Genomic DNA, 21,599 nt, shown 5'->3' on the forward strand with positions numbered 1-21,599 from the left:
GTCAACTTTATTTAATTCAACCTCGATTTATTACTGAATGAAATGTTGGGTTGCCTTTGATTTTTAATTAATTTCTGCAAAAAACATGTACTATCACGTAGTCTTTGCCATTAGCACAAACAAGATCATCTTTTCTAGCTAATTAGACTTTTGCCGTTTCATATCAATTATGTACTGGTTCCTGTTTTTTTTTTTCTTTTCCAGTTCCTATTTTTTATATGAATATTTTCTTAAATAGATAGCAAATTTTGTCATGGAAGTCCTTTCATACTTTGTAAGCAATAAATTTGTATTACTATAAATTTTGAAGTAATATTTTCTTAAATAGATCGTTAATTTTGTCATAGAGGGCGAGCCTAGACACAATACTCAAGGTTGCCTCTTTGTGATTTAGAAGATTAGGGTTGGAGTGACGAAAATAATAGATTTAAATATTTAAAAATAAAAATATTAAATATTTAAAAGCAAAGTTATATGTATTGATCCTCCCTAAAGCTCGTATTTGGAGAGTCTTATGCGCTGGATATATATATGTTTTTTTATATTTATATACCCAATCAACCTATATAGACTATTTAGGTGTTGCTTGTCAGAAGGTTTTTGATTCAAGTTCCTTTTAGGTTTCCGCTTTAGTTGCATTTGGTTACGGATATACTTTCTATTTCAGGCAATATCGTAGGGATATACGTTATCCTTTAGCTAAGACAGCTACCTTAGATCTTTGAATAAAATGAATGCAAGACTAATCTAATGCTTGATGAACATAGGTTCATCAAAGGAAGGAGGTAGAAGGAAGTCTAGGGAAACTTAAGCGAAAAAAGTTGACGCCCAAGACGGGCCCACCTTTAGCTTTTGAGGCACACGGGTTCGCCACATACAGCTGGATTCTGACGCCTCATTGGAATATGTTGGCCCACTTGGATCCCTATATCTCCCATTTGTTGGGAACTAGAGAAATTTTGGTATATCTTCTTTTGCGACGAACATTGATTTTTTAAGAGCAACTACCTGTTCTCTCTCCATTTATTTCCTCTCCTTTTTTTTCGTTTTCTACCGCTGCTTTCTTTTCCTTCTTTCGACTTCTGATTTGTTGTTATATTAAAGTGTTCATCGTTTTAGTGACGTGTGCGCCTAAGCTCTAGGAGAACTTAACACCTTGATGTGCCTCGAATCTTTTTATAACATCATTTATTCTGATTAAATATGTCACCGTCTAGATGTTTCTTAAATTGAATGCATATATATATATATATATATATATATATATATATATATATATATATATATATATATATATATATATATATATATATATATATATATATATATATATATATATATATATATATATATATATATATATATGATATCTTTTGGCAGGATTATGGTTGTAGGAATTGGCTGGACATTATCAAGAATATTGTTTGCTTAAAGCATTTGATGGTTTATGATATAACTTTCATCCTTGTAAATTGCTGCATGCTGCTTAATTGGTGCATGCAATTTGCGAAGATTGGCATGCGGGCCATACTGCCTCCCGTTCCATTATGTATCCGAATCATCTTGGCTGGGATGCCATTCATGCAGCAGTAAGAAGTGAAATCGCGCTCTTATGATGCTATTGTAAATAAATGATTCTAAACACCTGTGTATTTTTAGGGCGAACGTAGACACCACACTTACTGTGTCCTTTATATGCACCATGGTTGATCAATGATCAGATCTCTTGTCCACTACAAGTAGCTTCCATCCAAGGGCAAGGCTACTGCAACGCACTAACAATATTGCTGGTCTAGTTTTAGCCTATTGCTGCCTATTATGTCCATGTGTATGCACCATTTCAAGAGACTTAGCTAATCTTCTCCATGCATGTGGTCCATGGCATCTCGGGGGCTTCACCGACTAAGCCCACCACCACAGCGTCTAAGAGGTTAAAAAAGGAGTTCATCTACAGTGATGTCCATCCACTTTGCCTTTTGTCTTCTTTCTCGGGGCGTGTATGAAGGTGAAAAGAAAAAGAGAAGGGGATGAGTCTTTTTTTGGTTTCATAACAGCCCCTGCCACTTGGTAGATTCCCGTTTTCACATGCACAACAGCACTTGGTGTTGGGATGCATGAAAGCCCTTACCTTCCCTTCCCTTCCCTTTAGGTTTTCACGCTTCCATCTCTAGCAGCATAGGAACCAACTTCCTTTCTTTGTGTGTGTGTATATATATATATAATGCTGGAATACTGCTCCATGACATCTTGCTTTCGCTGTTAGCCTGTAACTAATATTTAAGGCCACCTTCCCTGCTTCCCACGTGGTCAAAAGCCCTAATCTCAGCTGTGATGCCAAAGGAGTGTCTTAATTAACTGCCGGTGGCATTAAACTATTGTCCATTCGTAACTACGCATGTGGATGATAGAATGAAAACAGTAGAGAGCTACTGTTCCTAGATGCCGTGTGTCGTAAGTGTGTGCAATTTAGGCATACAGTTAATCTAGCCTTTGCGATGACTCCAGATGCAGGTTGGGTTTGCACTTGCGATGGGAATCACCCGCACATTGAACCGAATCTAATCTAGCACCGACGATAAAAAAAGGAAGGAGAATATGGATCAAGCTTCCATAGTCTTGGGGATTGGACCTACTGCCTATTATGCATAGCATTACTCTTTACACAAGAACACGATGTGTTGTTCTCTGATAAGATGGTAATGCCTATCAATCAATGGACGGTTATGTGGTCTTGACACCAACTGAGGCTGTACCAAGGGATGTGGACATGTGATGAACCGGCAACACATGAATCACACCCACATCTCCATCCTTGAGTGCGTCCAAAAAGAACTGGAAGCTGTATGTTGATGCATCGAAGCACCGTGGAGAACAGCGGAAGACGGAAGACGATGCCTGTAACTTAACAGACGGTGTCTCACGCTCTACGTTAGATAGGACAAGCAAGCATGGACTTAGTGGACGAAAGCAAGAGGTAATGAAGAAGCAGGATGCAATCGCAAACATGAACGAAACGCGAAACAAGAAAGCCTCGATCCCTCATACACTAACAGAGATTTGATGTACTGTACAGAACTCGATTTGCTAGTTTTCTTGGGTAGTAATAATGCGGAGGAGGTGGAGCGGGTTACCTCGAGGGGACGGGATTGAAGGACCGGGCGAAGCCATTGATGGCGCCGTAGCTCTTGGAGCTGAACCACAGGCACCCGAGGAGGCCCTGCCGGTAGGGCAGGAAGGTCCGCCGCCTCATCTCCTCGGCCTGCGCCCGGTTTGTGGTGTAGTGCCGCTCGTGAGCCGATGGCGCCGCCCGCCTCCGTCTCCTGATCCCATTCGCCGGTCTGGGCTGCGGCGCATCGCGCTGCGTCGGGGCCGCGGCTGGCGGCTTCGTCTCCGGGTTCGAGCTCGCAGGGGGTTTCGGCCTGTCCTTGGACCCCGAGAAGGAGATCCCGTGCCAGAACTTGTCCTTTCCGTGGTCGCTCCCCTCGCTCTTGCTCCGGTGGAGGAGATCCTTGAGAAAGATCCACCGCTTCGAACTCCGTCCCGACGAGGAAGACGAGGACGTCGACGACGAAGATGAGGAGCGGGAGGACGCCGACACGGGCGGCGCCGGTGCCTCCTCCGCCTCGATCTGCGTCAGATCTGGGGGCTTCTCGAGATCCTTGCCCCTCTCCTCCCGATCCGTGCCCTGCATCCGCCAACGGAACGGCAGGTTCCTAAGCGGGGAAAGCGATCTGGCCCTCCGATGGACGGACCGGCTCCGGAGCTTCAGGTCCCGCCCTCGGACGCCGATCTCCAGCCCCTCGCGGTTGTACCTCGGGCCATCCTTCTCGTCATCATCCTCCTCTTCGGCGAGATCTGGGAGCGGGGCGAGAGCTTGTGGGCGCTGGAGGTGGGAGGATAGCTTCATGGGGCGGATCTGGCCATTAAGGAAGAGCTCGTCGGCGGAGGCCGCGGTGGAATGGGCGGGGAAGCGGGCGGAGAACTCGAACTCGAAGGAGAAGTCGGTGGAGGCCGGATCCGAGGGCGAGTCGGTGACGGAGTAGGGAGAGGAGAGAACATAATGCATCGGGCTGGAGGGGGCGCTAAAGAAGAAGAGGCCACCGCCGCCGCCGCCGTAACCGCCGCGGCCGGGGCTAGAGGGGGCACTGGCGAAGGGGGTGGAGCAGGCGCTCTCGAACTCGTCGCCGTGCCCCTGGCTCGTGGGATCGAGGGAGCCATCGGGCTCGCCATTGCTAGGGTTTTCTGGTTCCATATCGCACAGAGGAGAGGAAACAGTCACGAGGAGGAAGAGAGAACAGACGGTAGGCGTCGGCGTCTTCTCCGATACGCAATCATGGAGGAAGGCGGGGACGGGAGCCTTTTAAAGTCCTCAACAGGCAAGATTGAAGAGCTTTCCCGTGAATGCCCTCCCTACGCCACCCAAACTCCGAAAGTGCCACTGCCAACACTTCTTTGATAGCAGTAACGCTAAAATAAACCAACAATTCTGTTGTCGCCCTCGGATTCTCTCACTTGCCATAAGATTCGTGCGCATTCCTAAGCGACCGCATCGCGTCGTGCGAATATTCTCACCCACACCAAATCCTTATTTTTCGCTTAAAGGTATATATCACATGAAACGTGAGGGAGGGGGAGGGGAAGTTGGCCGATTGGTGAGAAGAACATCGGCGGTCCCACGACGAAGGACCACTCGCTGGTATGGGACCGGCAGTGCCAGCCAATAGCTGAGCCGCGGCATCTCGCCACGTGTCCAGGGATCACGTGATCGGTCCGGGAGCGGGACCACCGGCCGTCCCTGGTCCCTCCGTCCGATCGCCAACGTACGGCCAATCTTCCCCGTATCTCACCGGTGACGACAGTTGCTCTCGAGTTGCGCCGAAGCTACGTAGGGCTTCTTCGTGGAGACGACTCACGAGAGCGCTGGGACAATGTGGGTGCGATTACCGCAGGGGTGGCCCGGGCAGTTTCGGTAGAGACGATGTTTGGTGTCAGGGAACGTGGGGTGGTGTCCATTTTCCCAGGCCGTGCCAGGGGCGCATGATGCTGACCTTTTCGTGCTGTGCTGCTCTCGATGCAGCGCCTTCACCGTGTTGGTTAATGAACACACAACTACATGTTCTACATATTGTTGACGCCTTTTGACCTGAGCCACCGTCGCACAGGTCGGCTACGTTTCGTTACGATCCGCTTGAAGCGGTCGTAGCAGCAGCGGAGTAGGGGAAGTAGGCGTAGCAGAGTGATACTGACGTGTTTGAACTTTGAATGAGTTAGGCGTATTATGGTTGAGCTGCATACATGAGACAGTAGTTCGGCTAGTGGACTGAGAAGAGTACCAGCCAATGGGAAGATGATGGTCGTCAAAGAAACAACCTGCAACAAGACGTCATAGGGTGAAGGGAGGAGGGAATAAGGTCCAATCAAGAGGGAAGGATAATGATGGCGTCAGCTAGGGAGGGGCGCCTCGCTACCTCGCATGGGGAACTAGCGATTTGCATCGAGATTCGTGCATACCTAAACCTTCTTGCTGTCCTTGATCGGACCTCTACCTGACCTACTAACGGATCAATTCTTTCCCAAACCCGCTAAAGCCTACCAACCCAATGGATCAACAGAAGGGGAGTAATACTTAAACCGTCCTGCTGTCCTTAATCGGACGTCTACCCGACCTACTAACGGATCAAGTCTTTCCCAAACCCGCTAAAGCCTACCAACCCAATGGATCAACAGAAGGGGAGTAATACCCAAACCGTCCTGCTGTCCTTAATCGGACGTCTACCCGACCTACTAACGGATCAAGTCTTTCCCAAACCCGCTAAAGCCTACCAACCCAATGGATCAACAGAAGGGGAAAAATGGCCCATCCGATCCACTGGGTCGAGGTAAAAACATGGAATACAGACACTCGTCAACGGTAGAAGAACAAAACAGATGATGGCTTCTTTCATCATCTTCTTCTTCTTCTTCTTTTTAATGTTTTTATTGCCAATAAACAGAAAAAAGAAGAAGCCTAAGATCGAGTTTATCTAATGCAGCTTAGAATAGTTTATATGATGATCAACAAGTTATGGATACAGAATTCAGCATAAACACATGAGGTTTAAGGGTACCTCTTTCTGCAACCTCAAGGGACTGAAACTGACATTTTCTGCTGGAACACCTGGATGGACAATTGAAGAAACCTCAAATTCACCAAAATAGGTGTTTGTACTTTGTTTTTGTGTACTAATTCATCAAAACAGAATAATCCATACCTCTTCGAAATGATCTAATTCAGGTCTTAGTTCTTCCTCAATGATGGCTGATGTCAGTTCGATCCCATGGGAACCTTGCAGATGGTCCTTCAAGCTACCAAGAACCTGAGACATTACAAGTGTTCTTCAGCATACAAGTTGGGACATTCTGTTATTGCTACCTTATCCTGTACGAAAGAAGTTGCTGAAAATGATGAGATAATCTAGGAAGAGAGATTCATGGCAATCTAAATTGTCGAGTGTGATAAATTTGAGTCTATTTTCTTTATCTGCAATCAAGAACAACATGCACAACATAAACTAAATCCGCTGAAGAAACATATGTACAATACAAACTATATCCAAGAACCATAAGAAAGCAAACTTAAAGGAAATGTTTCTGCTTAAACTTAAAGCCAGTAACTCATCGTCTGAATAATTGGCAAATTTGCTTATGCCTACCAAAAATGGATTCAAAAGAAGAAAAGGCTACAAACCGCAGACATTCTTAGCAATGATGGAACTCTATGCACCAACAAGGAAATAAGATTGGCACCCTCGTTGACAATACTACAAGCTGCAGAGTCCTTAATCCATGGATAGGTGTTCACTGTGCAAGAAAGGTATCTTATATCATGATGAAGTGTGTTATTGGGAGGAAGAAAGCATATCAGATGGTGGAATATGAACTAACAAAGTACATGACAGTCCAATGTTCGCCATTTCGCCCAGACCGATACGAAATGGGGGACACACATTGATCTGAGCACTAACCGGTATGCGGACCCACCCCGGTCCGGTCCAACAAATAAAGGGAACTAGTTTCCCACTTCTCACGTGACCGCTGCCTCTGCAGCACTCGCAGGCATCCTCTCCGCCTTCACAGGGCTCACGAGCATCACCTATGATGCTGCGATCGATGGTGACCTCCGCTTGCCGCGACCTCACTGCACCGCCACATCTCAGGTAAGGTCTCTTCTCCTCTTCCTCTTCCTCTTCTTTCTTCCTTCTTCCTCCTTTGCCACTTCCTCTTCTTCCCTCTTTCTTTCTCATTCCTCTTCTCCCTTTTTTCTTACTCTCCGAAACACTGGTACTTACCAGTGTACCATGTGTCGATATACCAATAAAGATCGGTACATGCCGTGTCGTCAATCGACCGACACGCCAGCTCCGACTGGTAAGGCGCACCTTGCATGACACAATGTGTCAAGTGACATTCACAACATGTGTAGCCTTCAGTAATACATGAATCCAAAAGCACACGTGTAAATGCTTCTAGCTGACTAAAATAGTTGGAGAAATTGTGGATATATGTCAGCATTGTTGTCAGTCAAGATCACATTTTAGAAAAAGGACACACATGCTATTTCTCTTTTCTGGTCAAGTTCCGCAAAAGAAAGATATACAATTAAATCATGCACAATACTCTCAATAAATGGCACAAAGTAAATATATGTTAGTGGTTAATGCGCACCATTTCAAAACCTTCTTCAGTAGGAAAAACTTCAAGTCTTTGGGAAGTCACACACTGACATTTTTGTAGTCTCAAAGAAATTCGTGTGATTACACAAAGAACTCTAAATTTCTGCCTCATCTGAAAGTATGAAACAAATTAAGCGTCAGCAATGAAGCATAAAAAGCATAATAATGGAGGCTTTTTAGAAAGGTTAGGGTGCTCATGTTTGTAATGTTGAAAACCTACAATTCAATGCTATTCTAAGCATGTCTAATTATCTAGAAGTACCTGACTGATCCCACAAACCTTTTGCCACAATACTTGATCAGAAAATCCTTCTCACACAATAAATAACTAAAATCTTTGCCCTTTGTAGTATGCAAAGAAGTCAAATGTAACTTGATGCATTATTTAGTCTGTAAGTATGATATCCGGCTTCAACATTGATTTGAATGGAGATGCACCAATCAATTAAAAGGCTCTGTAATAGGTTCCTTAGGTACCAGTGACAGTATTCATCAGTGTTCCATCTCAAGTTGAACATTTTCTGAAATCAAATGTAGCATATATGGCCAAAATCTGGCATGAAAAGCAGCATATGAACCACAGAATTTAATGTTGTGACACAAAACAAATAGAAATATCATAAAAAATTATGTCAGCATCTCATTCTAGAAATAGCAATGTCAGAAAACCACTAGAATTTGAGACCTAAAATTAGCAGGACGAAAGAAGCCAGCTGAGGAGCTGGCGTATCAATATCTATGAACATCACTAGGAAATATATTCTGCAGCAAACATAGAGTTGCGGCATAGACACACGAGGAACCTGCAATAAGCTTTCATTTCTCCAGGCACACATGTACAAAAAATAGAGACATACAAGCAGGATATAGAAGCTGTGATCTGACAACTTTGAATGGCGACTATAGTGATCTAAGAAAGCAATATATGGCAATACCTCAGCTGAAAGTTCTTTGAAATGATCATTCTGGTATCTTGGAAACTTTTTCCTGTGAAATCTCACAAGTAGAGCAACAAGCTACAAGATTACAGTCAGGCAATAGCATTAAGGGATATTGACGAATTAAATAAACTAAAAAAGAAAAATGGTCTAAAAGAAAGTACCTCTATCTCTTCAGAACTGTAACCATGAAGATGCCCACAATTCTGTAGCACATATGAGAAATTTTAGGTGGCAGACTCCTCAAGTGTGAATTAAGAACCAATTTAGATAAAAGAAACCTCCTGTTCATGAAAGAATCATCAAAAGCAAAACAATAGTGAAAAGATGTTAGTTCGGCAGCATCACCAACCATTGAGGTTTATTTTGTTACGGGAAGCTTTGGAGTTAACTTTACGTAAATACTGTGAAAGATGTCGGCATATATATGATTGCTTAATGGTAGGTTCCTTGCTCCATAGCTCCAATTATCCTAACTAAACCGAGCAAGATAGAGGCTTCTCATCTTTGCCGCAACTTTTTTTCATCTGAATACCTTAGATCAACCAGGGTCTCAAGTTAGGTCAACCAACAGATCAGCAGACATGGAGTATTGATGTAACCAGGCTGAAGTTCTATTAGATGAGGATCTACATGACTGCTACCAGCAAGCTATCATAGTTAAGAATAGCCTCGCCAAAAGAGACTGTTGCACATCCAACGTGCATCTGACATGTATACAACTTACCATGACAAACAACATACTAGACCTGGTACAAAGTTATACTAATCCTGGTCGAGATGGATAAGGAAACTGAATAACTATTTTAGATCAATGTGTATTTTATTAGCAGTTACCTGAACTTCTAAAACATCATGGGTGACAATTGTAATTCACTTTGGTAAAGTTGGCATTCACACCACTCTTATCTCCACGTTATTTTCTGTGCTTCTCCCCAATAATAAGTACCATGGAAGATGACATATATATGTACTCTAGAGCATACAACCACTCATTGTCAAAAAAACTTGTTGCAAAACCCTGATCTAATTAGTCCTACATCGTCTGTGGGCTAGACCATGATTAGTACATGAGTTACAACTCTTGAGACCTCCTTGTTGGAAGAAATGGTCCCCATGGTTCTGGTTCATGTTTGGATGAGTATAGTATCAGATTACAATACCCTAATTAATTAGTCCAACATTGGTCATAGGCTAGGCTTTGATTAGTACATGAGTTACAACTCATCCCTCTCTTAGGGTACTCCTTTTGGAAGCACAGCCCACCAAGTTTTGAGCTCAAGTGGTAAAACTTATTTAGTGAAGATTTTATCAATTGCTTTTGAACCTTGCCATGCCACGTCTACCATATCCTCACACTCATGCTGCATCGGTGAATAGTCAATTTTTAGACTCTAGTAAGCATATGATGGAATTCGTCCCTTATCAATCTTTTTATAATGTTTATCAGCATGCCTTGAAAAATGAATGGAGTATATGAATACAAGTCTGAGTACTATAAGATATTTGCAGGTACTCAAGTTATATATCCTTCTAAGTTCAAAGCAAGGCCCTTCATAAATTTAATCACCTATGATCCATCCAGCCATGCTAAATGGAAACTTTCTGTCACATGAAACCAGAAATTAATACATGGAAGCATGTATAGTGTAAGATTCTAAATGATGCTCAGAACTTGGCTAACTTTGCAAGTCTACTAGATTGAGTTGACTTTCAAATCCAGTTGGATTTTTCGGATTTACAGTCCTAATATGTCCTTTGTTTGAATAGAACAAATTCATCCAGTCCTTGTGTAGAATGAAAAAGGCTCAAAAGATATTCTGGACCTCTAGTTAGCTCAGTAAGAAGCCAACAGAACAAGGTTGAGCCCCTTTAGCTCTGCAAGCCTTTACAAAAGCTTATTAAGAAGCAAATTGTTTTGTTCCCATATTTTCTGTGATATTTTGACAAAGTAACACTATCCATCTTAAGTTCAAGTTCCAAAGTATGATTTTAAGCAACAAAATAACACCATTATGTGTTGTTAACTCACTAGCATAGGACAGGAACTTATAAGAGAAAATGAGGTCTCAAGGAAAGTACCTTGATTATCTTGTACGAACGTTTGTGGTATCCTTTCATGCCCATTAATAATCCTATATTATGAAGCAATAAAGCTGCTTCCATATACTCAAAATCTTTTTCATGCAACCGTGCATTGCCATCAACGAGCTCGTCTGATCTTCTAATGCCATCAAAAAGTTCCTATTATATGGCATAAAAACCACAAGCATGCAGATTATTGCCAACAAAATCACAGTGACTATATAAATTATTGCATTAGACCAAATATCAGCTAAGGGATGGATGATACCTTGGCGATGCCAACACAATGTAAAGCAGATTTCATCCTGTTGTCCCCATCGAATCTCATGGCTAGGCTTACTACTGACCGCCATCGAGCATTCATACCAATATCATAGTCCATCCGATCATTTGTGAGCATCTCAGAAATGACCCCTTCACTGAGAGCATACCCAGAGACCTCAATGTTGTCAATTCCAAGAGTCTCAAAGATCTCCAATAACAGCACAGCACCCGCAACTATAAACTCTCTTCTCCTCTTTCGAAATCCCAATCTTTTTGCTCTCTCTACCTCACTAGGATTCGGACTAGTAAGCTTTTCAACAAGAAGCCCCAATTCATCTCTACTGAACCTCCACTCCCTGCCAAAGTCTCTTCTCATAGATTCATCAAAGCCATCAAGAAATATGGACCTTTCGATCGAACGGATTGTTCCTGATGAACCGACAGCAATCTCAAACCCTAGTTCCTTGACCTTGTCCACCAACGGCGATTGGTTGAGAACGGAACGGATGTAGCTGCGGAGATCTCCAAAGTTTCCATGTCTCTCGTGGAATTCGGTCAAGGAAACGTGTCCGAGATCAAGAGAGGTAGCGTAGAGGACTTTCCCCTTGTTCGCCACCACGACTTCGGTGGAACCCCCACCGACATCGACGACGAGAATGGTTCTATGGAAGAGGGGAAGGAACTGGAGGACGCCGAGGTAGACGAGCCGGGCCTCCTCCTCACCGGAGAGGACGTCGACCTGGAAGCCAAGCTCGGCGCTGACGGCGGTAACGAGGTCGTCGCGGTTGGGGGCGGAGCGGAGCGCGGCGGTGGCGACGACACGGGCGAGGCGGACGTCGAGGGCGCGGAGGGCGAGGGAGAAGGAGCGGAGGGCGGCGACGGCACGTAGGCGGGCATCGGGGGCAACGGAGCCATCGGCGGCGCGGCCGCGGCCGAGGAGGACGGGCTCCTTGAGGCGGGCGAGGGCGAGGAGGTGGCCGCGGGGGAGGACACGAGCCACCAGTAGCTTAAAGGAGTTTGTGCCCATGTCGATGGCAGCGACGAGGGTTTGCTGCCGCGGCGGCACCGGAGGGCCCTCCATCGGCGTCGGTTATCCAACAAGATTGAAGGCATCGGCGCGGCGCGTCACGTCAGTTGGTTATCATACTGATCGTCAACTCTTGTTGACCACGTGGCAGCCTTCCAATAGTGAGCTGACTGGGTCCCCACAAGCGAACCCAAACCTTCACTTCTCGCTCATGTTTGGCTCGAGGACTAATGATTCACGAACCAAATCAAGTTCATTTAAGAAATTAGGTGGTCCGATTCCATTATAAATCTGACACTCTTTTTTATGAGATTCCAATATTCTTTATTTTCTCATGTTAGAACTATCTTCATCCTATCATGTTATCGCTTTCCTTCACCTCCTACGATCACCCCCTTTATCGCATCCTCGTGGAGACCACTAAGGCTCTCAAGCATGCTCTCGACCTTGTTCGTTATTGTCATCACATCAACCTCCTTCGTCTCCTACGATCACCCCCTTTATCGCATCCTCGTGGAGACCACTAAGGCCCTCAAGCATGCTCTCGACCTTGTTCGTTATTGTCATCACATCAACCTCCTTCGTCATGTCGCGCCAATAGCCATACCATTGTTTAACACTCGAGTGCCATCTGGACGTGATTGCCACTAGTCACAAGAGTACCCTTTGCAAACAAGTTCGTGTGGATCCACACATTGCCTATGACACCCTCTCCCCCTATCGCTAGCATCGACCTGGCGTGGCATTCTCAAAGAGGGCAGCATGGACCTGCATAACCTCGTCCATGGAGGTGCCCTTGCAGTTAGTGGCAACCAAACAACAATGGAGGAAGGCTTTTACCAGTGGAGTGATGTAACGAAAAAAATATGTGACACAACAACAATAACGAATAACAATAACGGAGGTCAAAGCGACCACCGTGAGGGCACAACAAAGACAATAACCATAGGAGGTAGTGGGGTGGAGACATCACAAGGGGGTGAAAGCGATGAACGACAAATAACCACGATATGACGAAAGCTAAAAGCGAAAAAATAGCTAGGAAGGATGTTATGCATTAATAAAGTAAGAAAAGAGATTGCTCTAAAAATAATAATAAAAACTTATTAATATTTTTGAAGAATTTACCCATCTAAATTTGGATTGAATTCTAACAAAAAACTCTAAAGCAAATCAAGCATAAACTACAAGCCACAGAGATAGAATTGTCAAAGGGTGCCTGTCAGAAACATCCACCAACATGCATCACAATCCTGTTAAAAGATGATAATAAATCCAACACGCCGACACAACCCCAAAGTCTAGTAGAAGTTACAAAAATTGTTTTCTAATAATTAATTTTCTTTCCTATGATATAGTTACATGCGTCCATGTGCCGTTCCAAAAGAAACATACTAATTTGTGGGATAAGAAACAACAAGATACATTGAGCAAAATCTATGTGCTATGGGTGTTTTTGAGTCCCAGATCGGAACAGAGACTCGGATTGATGCACATTAAATTAGAAAGAGACATCGATGTTAATATAAGATCACCTCCTAAATGTGTTGGAGTGGGAGAGAAAGAATCGGTAGTCGGGATGATCGACTTGCAGATGGCGAAGCCAGTCGTCCGCAGCCTGCGATAGTGAGCTTGCTAGCTGCTGCTCTTGCAGACCAGTGGATGTCCAAATAGACCCCCTGAATTTATATGAGGCCAGTCCAAAGACTGGCAAACACAAATTCACAGGCCGGTCATTGGAGTTCTTGCCATTCCGACTCATACAAGAGTGAAGAACCTCCGAAGGTGGACTGGCGTTATCTGTCAGAAATGAGCACACTATTAGAAGGGGGAAAGAGAACCCATAGCACTTGCAGTAGCATCTCTATACAAATTTCTACAATGTAGCGATGTAATAATAGAAGTGCTTGATGGACTGGCTGACATATCCCCTCAACTGCTAATACATTCTTGTTAATTATAGTTCCCAAAATTCTACTATCAAGGGATGGGATACAGCACATGGAAGAAAAATATGATAGAGAAGCCTCTAGCCAAAAATTATGACAGCCTCTAATTATGAGTCCCGACATTCTTTAAATCTTGAAAGAAAAATATGATGCTACCAAAACACTTGTAATACATGCCATTTCTTGAAAGAAAAAAAAAATCAAACAGAGAAAACATAATGCAAGGAAGATATGCTCAAGTTATCTTAATCCAATGCCAAGAAAAGTTATCTTATTCCAAGCTATGAACAACAACATGAATGTATCTATATAGATCAATATATCTGTTCATTTATTTGGCATAAAAAAAGTTGTAATAGTGACTCTGATGGTGTGTCCTAACATCCTTGACAACTGTTTACCTACTGCTAGCAATGGCAGTAATGAACTGTAGCCCAATCCTGCACTATTTCAGGGGATGGTTCTTAACATATTATATGAAGTTCTCTTGGCACCAAGGTTTAATAAATAAAAAAGTGCATTCGTGCATAGTCCTTTATAGAAAACAAGTCGAATAACTTGAAATACTTCAAACAGAAATCACTCCTGTATATACCAACTTCAGATTTCAGTGTTCATATGACTCTCTCTCTCTGTGATGCTATATGGTTCTCCAATTTAATTTCTTTGATAAATATGAAACAAAGATGTGCTTCTACTTGTGCAAATGCATTAAGTAGCATTCAGATGCTTACCGCTAGGAGTAGCCAGTGAGTGGAATGTCAAAAAGCAAGCATCTAAGTCCTTTAATGTGGGTCCCATTGGTATCCTATATATTGGATACCTGCAGCATAAACATCATAAAAAAAAATAATGTATTTTATTGGAAGGAGGTTAATGAAACATCTCCAAGCATATAGCTTCCACAAAAATTGGCAGTTGAAGAAACATGATTAACAGTGATCCCAAAATTCACTGAAACAATACCAGGCAACAGACATCCAGCTTAATGGCAGCATATCACAGCTCTTGTATGTTTTCAGGTCAGGAAATTTATTTGCAAGAACCGATATCTACAGCCACATATCAGCAAAAAAGAATAAATATTTGATGTACATGATATTTCAAAATGTTAACGAAAGAAGACCAAACTTACCTTGTCAGCCAATGGTTCTCTTCCATACGGTGTATCCTTCTCAAAGTACTCAAATATCGGAAGAGTTGGCTTGGGGCAAACCTCAGTATTATCATTTACAAAGCCTCCTTGGCCAATGTGATTGGCAGTGCCCACGGATGAGCTTCTTTCTCTTGATTGGTTCTCTTCACTCCCACTGCTGCCCTCACTGCTGGTATCCAGGTAACAATTCCCATCGCTTTCTTCAGCAGATCGCCTTACAAAAAGCAAAAGAGTCAACTAAAATCTATAATGACTGTTTGACAAGATATCAGTGTTTAAGTGGCAGAGCAATACCATGAAATATTTTACCGTCTAACGTCGGTATGATCTATAAACAAGAGAGATCTGTTTTATAATACTGGAAACATGTAATAACTGAGCTCAGGGAATAGTAAAGTAAAAAATAGCTGTAACAAAAGCGTTGTAAAGGAAAAAATAGAAATATTTTCTTCGTCTAATTCTTATGATTGTCTGCTCAAACAAAATAACAGACATATATTACCTTCACAATTATCAATAGCAGGCTTATGACCTAGTGGCTTGAAGTAGATCATTAAGCGTTCATTCCTCTCTGATATGACATAAAAATCAGCTGCTAAAAACAAACCTAAGTACACAAATGAGGACCAGATAAAAGCATTATAATTGTGCTATGTAATTTAATAAAATAGCCAAAGTAAGCTCCAGATTCATGTTCAACTATCTCAAGTAACTGAACTCTATTTTGGCTGCATTTTTTAAACCAGATTACAAATCCGACACTTCCCTATATTCTTTCAGTGACAGTTTCATTTCTTCAATCACAACTAAAAACGTATTGGTCACTAACATGAAAAGATTAACACTCAAGTTTAACAAGTACAATCATTTTGGTGATCAATGTTCAGAAATACTGTACCTCTAAAATAGAGATTCTCATCCATTTTCTAGGAAAGACTTAATTTTTGGCTCCTGCCAAAAATAAAGATAATTACAAATCCTTCCTAACTAGTGTTCAACACAAATCCTTCCTAACTAACGTTCAACATTTTAAGGGTTATCCACATCTGAGAGACAATTGGAAGCTTCATCATGACAAAATATGCAAAACTTATCATACGAAGCCTAGGAGAACATATACAACACACCTGAGAACATTTACATGTTTTGTTATCCCTAGGGAGATTAATGACACTACAGAATTCTCTAATATCATTTTTTGTAGAATGACCAAAACACCAAAACCATGCAAGACAAAGAGCATTGTAAATTATCCATTGTATTGTGTGGTTCTTGCTGAAGGCACTGACAATATTAGGGGATTATGAAGATCCCTCCAATCTCAATTCTGTAGAATGATCAAAGCAGCAAAAACAATGCAAGACCAAAAGAGCATTGTAAATTGCCCAGTGTTTGCTGTGATTCTTGCTGAAGGAACCGAGGACTATTCACTAACCATATAACCTAGAGATCAAGCGGCCCCAACAAAACTTGAAGAAAGAAATGTGTCAATTATCTGACTACATGACCAACAATAGATATGCCATTAATAGGCCAGAAAATTATATTTATCATTATTATGATGAGTTGATGATCATTTGGGCTCCTGTGCAAGTGCCCATGTACTAAAAAAGCTTCAAAAACTATAGGCTACACTTGCCTAGAGCATCACATACCTTGGTGACCTGGATTGGTAAGTGTTTAAATATATGAATAAAAAAGATCTTAACAGAATAAACCAAATCCGAAACCGAGACTCACTTATCATTTAATAATCTTCAAATGTAATTTTGGCTAAGTAGCTCAAATGGCACCTGCAAAACTGGAGGAACAGATCCTGCTTCACTTATACCCGAGAGTTAAAAATAAATCTACTCTGCATCACGTAGTAGTTAGGTTGAAATACAGACATCTAAGTCATTATACTTAATTAGAATTAATTCAAGTGCTATTTTAATTTAAACATAAGCACCATCTCCAAATCCATTTAATAACAGAATACCTAACATGGTCATGCGGCTCAACAATAAACTCAATAACCAACATTCTGGATACTTTTCAAGCCATTTAGCTCCATCAAGAACAAGGTCGTTGTCATGCACTTCTCCACTATTTTTTACCAGGCTTTTTTGGTCTTCCTATTCCTCCATTAGGATTACTAATTTAAATTGCTTCAATTTTGTTTAATACGAGACTTGAATATTATCTAGACATGTCCGGATCACGTTAGGCAACTTTCAAGTATTGTCCTTCAGTAACTTATTGTTGCTTTTTTATTTCTTCTTTGCAACATCAGTTATAACAACAAAAGGATTGTGCTAGCGAGGTGACTTTCTTTGAGTGGACATGACCCAAAATGATTAACCTATTACAAATTATAGACTATTTAGCTCTCCTATCAAAGTCCATCCTTTTATATTATTCTGACACAGGACCATCGGATTAATATAATATAACCCACTAAAATCTAAGTGTCTGCACCAGGACACAGCGAATAATCTTCCACCGTGTGGTGACAAGGGATGAACATGATATCACACAAGAAATGCCATCTCAATTCATTACTGCAATGTTGACAGTGCTATCCCGCAGAGATGTTAGCTGGTATAATTTGTAAGGGTCTAAGAATAGTCCTAGCAATTGGTCTCTTAACTATGAATCCCACAAGAGGCAAATATAAGCAATCCTGGTGTTGCTTTCCAAAACAAGGTGTTAGTCTTGAATGAATCATGAATCATGTTTCCATCTAAAGGTCACAAAACCATAATAAAACAATACCCAAATTCCTAATTATTGTATGTAAGACATTTAGTAATCGGTTCAGCACATACTGTCTGTCTCCTTTATGTTTATGACAGGAACATACATGGACCATTTATAGAGGCTAGACATGCAACATGCGAACATCACAGAATGCGCAAGCATAGTACACCACTCCGGTGCCAACGCAGTGGCATATTATTGGCATCTCAATTCTTGGTGATCTCAGAAGGCATAAAAATAAACTCATTTGTAGTAACACCACAAAGCTACACCTCATTAGATCACTCAAAAGCCCTTGTAACTAAGCATGGCATACTCAAGGAAATAATAAAACATTTAAATGAACAACGAATTTTATAACAATTAAGTCATAAGAAAGGGTTATAGACCTGAGTTATTGCTGGCCTACCTCAATTAGTAGATCAATAGATGATGCTTAGTATAAAAATAGTATATACATCCATAAAATCATCAGAGATATACATAAACAACTATAAACAACCTTTTCCCAGAAACTCCAATAAATAAAAGCCAAAATTTTAAAAGATGCGCCCACCATCTATAGGTAGATTTGGACTCCATAATAATGAAAATCCATTTCCCATTAGGGGAACAACTTGGGCCAACACACTTAAAATAACAAGAAACATGACCAAATCACAATAAACCAGATTGGGAAATCCAATCCAACTAGGGTAAGTAGGGTTTATGAACTGCCAAGCTACCTGCTTAGCTAAACAGTTGGCATATATTTTTGTGCAAATTGCTCCATAGGATCAGAAACAATATGATATAGCAAATATAACAGCTTTTCACCTAGTTATTCAAACATCAGGCTTCAAAAAATTATGTGACGTGTCCTTTTTCACATATTTACATTTTTTCTACTATAATCATCACTTCCCAAACAATATAGTATGAAAGGGAAACAAAACCAAAAATGAATCATTTGATGCAATTAGAAGTCTCCTTTTAAGAAAAATTATACCATAGTTACATGAATACAAGCCTTTTCTAATTCTCACCAGAATAAGAGAATGAAGACTGACAAGAAAGAGCTGGCTTACGATAAGATGTTATGTCTGGTCTTTCTAATTTGCATAAGAAAAAAATAGGCAAGACACAGAGCTCTGAGGTGTCTTGCCTATTTGTTGAAAGACTCCACTCCTTGAAATGTCTGGTCTCGAGGTGTCTTTGCAACAACTATGTCTAATTATCGACAGTATAGGTGCCAAGAATTACAGTTCACATCCACAACAAACAGAGAGAAGGAATGGAGGTCCGAAAACAATTTATCATAAGACTGCTTGAATAGACACAAGTGCCAATGGTTAGAAACATCAAATCATTAAGGAGTACCCTAATGCAAACAAAAAGAAACCCTTAACATTGTTTCACCACGGACTATAGCAGTCGTAAGCACACAGGCATTGATTATAACCTCCCTTGTCATGGAAATTTGCACTTTGCTCTCAGCTCAGTGCAAAATTGCAGCAAAATCCTTATCTTTGCTTATAATTAAACAACTAAACAGTATAGATACTAACCCAAACTTCTAAATTACGAGAAAAGAGCACCAAGCTTTTTATAGGGCATAGTAGTTAGTAGATCCATACCCCGAACTTGATGTGGCCGCAGAGGTATCCACATACAGCTGAATGGCGGAGAGGAACGGCACATAGTATTGAACAACAGTATCACTCCCGTCCAGCACCAATGGCACCCCCGCCCCGTAAGCACTCCACTCCTTGAAAGACTCCCAAAGATCTCCGACGCAAAAGTAGGGCTGAGATTTCACCTCGTCGCCATTCCTCCATCGCCTCAAACTAGCCTGTCAGTGGTCAAGAACTCAGAATCACTCATCCGAACCAATTAATATGCGGGATCGATAGAAGCTAGAGAAACAAGAAAGATGGCTCCTTTCGACCTAAACCTACTTCCGAACCTTGGAGAAGTACCGGGCGGGTACGACGGGTGTGGTGGACTCGAGCAACCGGTAAAGGTTTCCAACTGAAGACGCCGGTAGCGGTGGCGGAGTAGGAGAAGGAGAAAGTGAGGGAGAAGTTGACGAAGAGAGAGACCGTTTCGAGGAAGCATCATCCCGCTCAAATCTTTCCTTGGCCACCATGACCTCGGCCACGGCCTCCGTCGTCGCCACCGGGGACGGCCGGGTCCTCAGCGTCGCCTCCTCCTGCTGCTGCCGCTGCTGCTTCTGCAGCTCGAGCTGCCTCCTGACTGCCGGAGGGTTGTAGAAGCGGTCAACGCCGCTGACGCGAGTCGACGAGGAACCGCCGGAGCCGGCCATACCGGCGATGCAAGGGAACGGAACCCGACGGGCTGTGGATCCAGGGGGAGCGTTCCGAACCCTAAATTTGTCGGTGAAGGTCCCTCCCCAGTCCGCAATTCAACGTCGTCAACGGCGATCGGTGTTTGTTAGGGTGTGCGGTAAGGCGGCTTTAGAGCGGAGGGTAACGGCGGTGAGAGGTCGACTGTGGTACTCCGCCTCCCTGATCTGGCGTTTGCCCTATTTTATCTCTCCCTTTCGCCCTTTGCGCAGAGGTCCCGCCACCGTCGGCAATTCCCACCCTCCAGTGGCAGGTCCCGCAGTCCACGTCCCATAGACGAAGGCAATATTGGTCGCTCATCTACGGACGAGCTCCTAAAATGCTTTATACGACAGGATTATGTCAGCCGCCCGATCTGTCCTCCGAATTGATCACACCCGTTCGGATGACCCAACGGGAACGGTGTGGTGATTTGGCATTCCAAAACTAGTGGTCCATCGTAGTGTCGCATATATTAAATATGCGTCCAATCGTAGAATTATGTTTTGGAGGTATGTACTCATCATTTCATGTACGCATCAGGTTGACTCGATTCGAGGGGTAGTCAATCGAGTGGACCGAATTACCCAAAATAGCCCTCGCTGGAACACGAAATGACAAGAATATCCGGAGAATAAGCGCTGGGGATTCCGCACGTCGATGCGCAGGATAACCCTCGAGATTCGTGTCTCCGAGTGGATCGGACGGTAAATAGAGAAAGGCTTCCGTTTTAAGGTTGATGTTAGGTGGATGTTTTTGTTTCTGTCAACAAAAACAAATACAAGAAATAATAATCATTGGGTACGGTTGCATGAAAAATCAATATCTGATTATTTTATAAATTATCTCAAGGTTTCAGTTGTCCCATAAATTAAAAAGATTAAAAATATTTAATATTTATGTAAGAGAGTACATAAATTATTAAATAATTTTATCCCTCAAAACCTCTAGTATTAGGTTTTTATCACATTGTCCCTCTCTAATTGATTTTTATGATTTCTATGAATGAGTATTTTTTAAAATAAGTATGATAATACCTTTGAATGTCATAGATCCATGACCAATTCGATTTGATTTACTTTTCACGGTTCATGTGAGACCAATTGGAATCAGATCAAATCAAATTTTGTTGAATTTGTGAACAAGTATAATATGATTGTAACTCAAGTATAATCATGATATTTTTATTAAACTTTTCTTAAAGTAAATTGTGAGCAAGCGAATGAGGGTGAGAGGGATGAGGATGAGAAAGAGTGGAAGGATGAAGAGATGAAGGAGATGAAAGTAATTCCAAAAAATCAAGAAAAAATCTATATTTTAAATAAATCAATTAAATAGTTAAGATAGAGTTAAATCGATCTAGCTCAATTCAAAAAAAATCATTTTAATTAAAAAATAAGTT

At 42.1% G+C, this 21,599-nt stretch overlaps 3 protein-coding genes across 4 annotated transcripts; all 3 read right to left on the minus strand.

The window, feature by feature from the left end:
* Positions 1–3,011: 3,011 nt before the first annotated feature.
* LOC135646050 (uncharacterized) lies at positions 3,012–5,787 on the minus strand. Its single transcript, XM_065165141.1, has one exon. It carries the CDS (start codon positions 4,250–4,252, stop codon positions 3,128–3,130), a length of 1,125 nt encoding a protein of 374 aa, XP_065021213.1. The 5' UTR covers positions 4,253–5,787; the 3' UTR covers positions 3,012–3,127.
* Positions 5,788–6,016: 229 nt separating this feature from the next.
* On the minus strand, positions 6,017–12,126 carry LOC135646049 (uncharacterized). Of its 2 annotated transcripts, XM_065165139.1 has the most exons (7): positions 11,004–12,126; positions 10,733–10,894; positions 8,815–8,856; positions 8,648–8,728; positions 7,705–7,824; positions 6,252–6,356; positions 6,017–6,157 (listed from the first exon to the last, which is right to left on the minus strand). In XM_065165139.1, exons 1-7 carry the CDS (start codon positions 12,078–12,080, stop codon positions 6,122–6,124), a joined length of 1,623 nt encoding a protein of 540 aa, XP_065021211.1. In that variant the 5' UTR covers positions 12,081–12,126; the 3' UTR covers positions 6,017–6,121. The 2 variants fall into 2 exon arrangements, with proteins under 2 accessions (XP_065021211.1, XP_065021212.1); XM_065165140.1 differs by lacking the exons at positions 6,017–6,157; positions 6,252–6,356 and having other exon boundaries at positions 8,648–8,699; positions 11,004–12,125.
* A 1,154-nt stretch (positions 12,127–13,280) lies between these two features.
* LOC103993683 (uncharacterized) lies at positions 13,281–20,471 on the minus strand. Its single transcript, XM_009413840.3, has 6 exons — positions 19,819–20,471; positions 19,490–19,704; positions 15,111–15,345; positions 14,942–15,027; positions 14,710–14,798; positions 13,281–13,826 (listed from the first exon to the last, which is right to left on the minus strand). Exons 1-6 carry the CDS (start codon positions 20,176–20,178, stop codon positions 13,558–13,560), a joined length of 1,254 nt encoding a protein of 417 aa, XP_009412115.2. The 5' UTR covers positions 20,179–20,471; the 3' UTR covers positions 13,281–13,557.
* Between the last annotated feature and the right edge of the window lie 1,128 nt (positions 20,472–21,599).

The sequence above is a fragment of the Musa acuminata genome, chromosome BXJ3-8, assembly GCF_036884655.1.
Source record: "Musa acuminata AAA Group cultivar baxijiao chromosome BXJ3-8, Cavendish_Baxijiao_AAA, whole genome shotgun sequence".
Classification (NCBI taxonomy): domain Eukaryota; kingdom Viridiplantae; phylum Streptophyta; class Magnoliopsida; order Zingiberales; family Musaceae; genus Musa; species Musa acuminata.